The following is a 5,014-nucleotide window of genomic DNA, read 5'->3' as shown; positions in this document are numbered from 1 at the left end:
TTCTCGTGAAAATCAAATGAAAGAATCGTGATTGGTATCATAAATGAGTTGAGCTTGGATCGTGTTGTCTGAATCGTGTTCGTTCTAAGGTAAGAGATTGCTAATAACTGTGACCAAATGCGTACACATTTTCTTCGAATTTTCTACGAATCTTGATTAAATCATGTACAAAGCCATTTTGAGTTCATGGTAAGGACGTGTTGCTACACTTATTACATCTTTACATTTTCTAAGCATTTTCAAGTAATTTGTTTGGAGTTGTTTCGCTTAATTTGGAAAAAGAAAAATGCAATGCATTTCATTATTTCACATATATATGTTTATTTTATAGCAATAGTTGAATAATTGACGAGTTGACGGGTTGAAAATTCCATTAATAAAATCGGGTTTGTTTTATTTACCACCAGTACCGGGCAATACTGGTTTACCACCTACAGACCGTCTTATAGTGAGCTTGGGTGGACCTGAATCAAAATGACATAATGTTATGAAATATAAATCAATAAAAATTTGTTTTTTGTTGAAATTAAATTTCCTAATATAGACACTGACACGAAAGTTTAAATCAAACATAACAAGAAAAACCAAATTCATTCGAATAATACTGAATTCGACTAAATCTGTTGACTCGTGTCTACCATAGAAAAAGTAAACCAATCAATCGTCATCGTTATTACCTCCATTTTTATTGTTTCCTCCACCAGCTTTGTAATTTGAAGTAAATATGAAAAGATAAGTAAAATTCTTTCAATAAAAGCAATAAAACAAAAACAGACCTATATATCCTGATCCAAATGATGAGCCACCACTGCTTCCTCTGCTGCCACCTCTACCTCTTTTATCATCTAAAAACAAATGAGCACCTAAAACATGGAATGAACAGGTAAATTGAGCAACAAGTTGACATGTTTAGTTTTGAAATTAATAGTAATCGAAACTTCACCTGCGTTCACCGGTTCCTCCGACGATGCAAGAGCAATCTGAAAATTATTTGTTTCTAGTATTAAAACTTTGTGCCTATGTAAGTAAATTCGTTAATTATTTTTTTTACCACGCTCAAGATGACCAAAGCTACAACGTAAAAAACTTTCATCTTTGTTGATAGTAAAAACACAACTGATGCATATATTGTAAAATTCGGATCCTTTTATACACCGAACTCTCACATTTTTGTATAGATATTTCAATTACAACATCAATTTTACAGAAGGTATTTTTAAGAGAATGCAAAAACCAATCACTTGATATCAGAACCATGAAACTAGGCCATTATTAATTAAGCTATATTAGAATTTGTTTGTAACAGTAAATATTCTATCTTTTCAGAATGTGATCAATGCACGAAAAAACAGACATAAAATATGACAGATTGTTCATTATTAATTTCAAGACACATGTTTGTTATATTCAAAACAAGTTTTTTTCTTGGTTCCGTTCTAATCGTATGAATGTGCAATATAAATTCATTGTAGTAAACAAAACAAGAAGATATGAATTTGAGTACAGCAATGATCTCTCTTCACCAGCAAAATATCTCATATAGCAGGGCCACTATTCAAATTCAAAATTCTGCTCAGATAGAAATACCGCCCAAAGGTAGGCCCTGTTATATGAGACACTCTGTATAAATCAAGTATAACTTCCAAGTAATTACAGGCAGTGTATTTATTATTCAGATCTTTGGAAATTTTATGACCACTTTTAATTTTTTCCTCTTTTTTTATTATAGTTATTATTTTCCCTGGGCTAGTGATTTTTAAACTCCGTACCGTATGTTGGTCTTAAAAAGTGTACATTAAGTGTGGGTTACAATTTCGACTTCATATTTGATATTACTTTGAAAATGAATGATTCGGCCATAGTTCACTCCACTGCCATTATGAACCAAACATAACAAACCAAACCAAATTTATTCGAGTAACACTGAATTAATTTAGGATAAGTTAGAAATTGCGAAAAAAAATTGGTACACATTCATCTGTACATTTTAGTATAATAAATGATTTTTTGAAACTTGATGTCGACCGGATTTTTTCTAATCATCCGAATTGAAAATAATGAGAATAAAATTCAAAATGAAAGATTTTCTTTATTTAAATTCAAATAAATCTCTGATTTCTTCGTGAAATATAAAAACGTTGATATGTGGATATCTGTATTTTCATTTTTGCATTAAGTTAATAGCTGTAACAAAACTATTCATAAACATATCAAATGTATGAAGAATATCAAAAATTTATTTAAAAAAATATTAAATCAATAATAATGTGAATTTTAGATGAAAAATAATTGTTTGAATAACACATTTTATTGAGTAAATTTGGGTGTGTAAGATGATTGTGCCATCTGCCGTCAAATGCGGCAACTAATCACCAATATTTCGTGTGTTTTGTCACAAATTTGTGAAAGCCATTGCTTGTAATAGTAGCTCTCAAAACAAAGGAAGACAAACGTATTAATCGACTAAAACATCTACTTCGTCGGTGTACGCATCACAAAGTTTTATAGACCAAAACGAAAAAAAATTGTAAATTATTATTTTTTGTTCTGTATTTTGTTTTCTATTCATTCGTAAGTAAAAAAATAGTTAAGCTACAAAAAAATGACAACCGTATCGTAAATATTAATATTAAATGAATAAATTGTATCTGACATTAAACAAAATGGCAAATGCATTTTAATGGTGTTTGTACGTAAAGTGATCAAAATATATAATTAAGCATGTCACACCTAACTATTGGTTTATTCCATTTTCATGATATTATATTATAAAATTCAATTTTTTTCCACATTCAAATTCATTTTGTAATCGAAACCGGAATATTTTCAATGGTTTCATTATTGTTTTATGCAAAATAAAAGTTACAATAAGGGACTGGGTGCGTCATTAAAACAACATGTTACAGTCCATTGTGAAATTATTGTAAAATAGAAATAAAAAAAGTTTTCGTTACATTTAGTAAATAAGTGTCGCTGTAATTCTGTTTGTGTTGAGCGTAGATGCAAAATTAAAAAAAAAAATCTACAATTTGTTTTACTTTTAGTAAAATTTAATGGCGTGGTTTTTACTTTTTTACGTTTTTAGACTACCCATTGACTTTTTTTAAGTGGTTAAATGTTTAAACCGCCGATCTCAGACGTAGCCAACGACAAATAGCATTCGTTTAACCTTTTGTGTAGTGTGTGTTAAATTCACCATTCACAAAACCAATCAATAACAAACAAATCTTCTAAAACACTTGTAGTTTGTTTGGCTCATGAGTAGTATTTGGGAAGCGACGGAGAGAGATCGCATCACGGTTAAAATTCATAATATGCGGCGTAGCGTTTCACGCGATTCTCCATTGCGATCGAAACGTAGACCAGGAAGTATGGGACGATACGACGATAGCTCAGATGAACGGATGAGTCCAGAACGTTTGCGACGCCGAGTAGCTCGAACGCCAAGCCCACGCAGGCCACCAAGTCCGCGCATACGTTACATATCACCACATCGTGAAGAATATGTTCGTGTTCCACGTGAGCCAGTCTATGAATCTCGTAGCAAATACGAGTACAAACGATCTATTTCACCTGAATATAAAAGACCCTATTATGGTAAATAAAGATTCAACGCGATTTTATGGATGTCCCATAAAACATAAATGAAAAGAAAAAAAAAACAAATGTGATACAAAATTGAAAAATTGTATTTAATTTAGGCGCTGCACCTGTGCCCGATCATCGTCGTGTGCCACCCGATGTGTACGATCGTTACGGTGGACCACCACCGCATGTGATGCATCATCCGAGAGAATTCCGGCCACCAATGCATCATGAATCAGGTTAAATTTGATATTTTTCATACGCTTATCATCGCATTGGATCGCTTATTTTTTTTTTTAAATAATTATAGTTTATGTGCCACGTGGACCTCCAATGTATTATGCACATCGACCACCATATCAACACTACGTTCCACGGCATACCGTACCGCGTCATCCGGTTGCCGAAAATAAAAAAGAAAATAAATTTCCGAATTACTTGCATCACGTGCAACCAGAGGACGATCCATTGGCAACTCGAACTTTGTTTGCTGGAAATCTTGAAATTAATATTTCGGAAGAAGAATTGCGTCGTATCTTCGGTAAATATGGCACTTTAGAAGATATCGATATAAAACGTCCACCACCTGATTCAGGTAATGCATTTGCATTCGTTCGTTTCCATAATTTGGATATGGCCCATCGCGCCAAAGTTGAATTGTCCGGCCAATACATTGGAAAACTTCAATGTAAAATTGGTTATGCTAAAGTGAAACCAACCACACGCATCTGGGTCGGTGGTTTAGGTTCATGGACATCGCATACACAGCTTGAACGTGAATTTGATCGTTTCGGTGTAATAAAAAAGATTGAATATCAAAAAGGTGACATTCAAGCATACATTCTATATGAATCAATTGAAGCTGCACAAGCAGCGGTAAATGAAATGAGAGGCTTTGCTTTGGGCGGACCGGACAGACGTTTACGTACTGACTTTTTCGATCCAAATCCACCATCAACATCGTCATTTAAACCCAAACCGCCAAGTGGTGGGGCTGCTGGTGCAGATTATTACTACCATGAACCACACCATTATGAAGAGGGTGGTGGCTATTATCCACCGTATGTTTCCAGAGGTGGATATCGTGGACGTGGACGCGGAAGAGGCAGCTATCGTGGTGCATATTCGGGTAAATTACAATTTAAATGGAAACAAATTTTGCATTCATCACTAACAAATACAATTTAAAATCTTTTAAAATAGGACATGAAAGTCATCGTCCACCACCAGAAGATGAATGGAGACGTTCTGCATCCGAGGTTGATTACGAACCAAGACCACCGCGTCATGTCGTTGCAAGAGAGCCAGGTTTAGAGCGATCACGCTCACGTTCGCCAATTAGGCGTCGAAGTCCAGATTCCGATTCGGACTCGTCGAGTCGTCGAAATGGTATGCTTACGGCAGCACGCACACTACCAGAAGTGGCCAG

General features: G+C 34.2%; 1 protein-coding gene across 1 annotated transcript; it reads left to right on the top strand.

The window, feature by feature from the left end:
• Positions 1–2,428: 2,428 nt before the first annotated feature.
• Positions 2,429–5,010, top strand: LOC116347966 (RNA-binding protein spenito-like; the record flags this gene model as incomplete). The annotated part of the gene is made up of 5 exons (XM_031778790.1): positions 2,429–2,571; positions 3,086–3,597; positions 3,702–3,824; positions 3,896–4,714; positions 4,789–5,010. Coding segments are annotated over exons 2-5 (1,504 nt in total), but the record flags the coding sequence as incomplete, so codon positions are not given.
• Between the last annotated feature and the right edge of the window lie 4 nt (positions 5,011–5,014).

The sequence above is a fragment of the Contarinia nasturtii genome, unplaced genomic scaffold (assembly GCF_009176525.2).
Source record: "Contarinia nasturtii isolate CC-2019 unplaced genomic scaffold, AAFC_CNas_1.1 Cnas_scaffold_2215, whole genome shotgun sequence".
Classification (NCBI taxonomy): domain Eukaryota; kingdom Metazoa; phylum Arthropoda; class Insecta; order Diptera; family Cecidomyiidae; genus Contarinia; species Contarinia nasturtii.
Note: the sequence above shows the minus strand (reverse complement) of the source record. Positions and strands in the feature narration are given on the sequence as shown.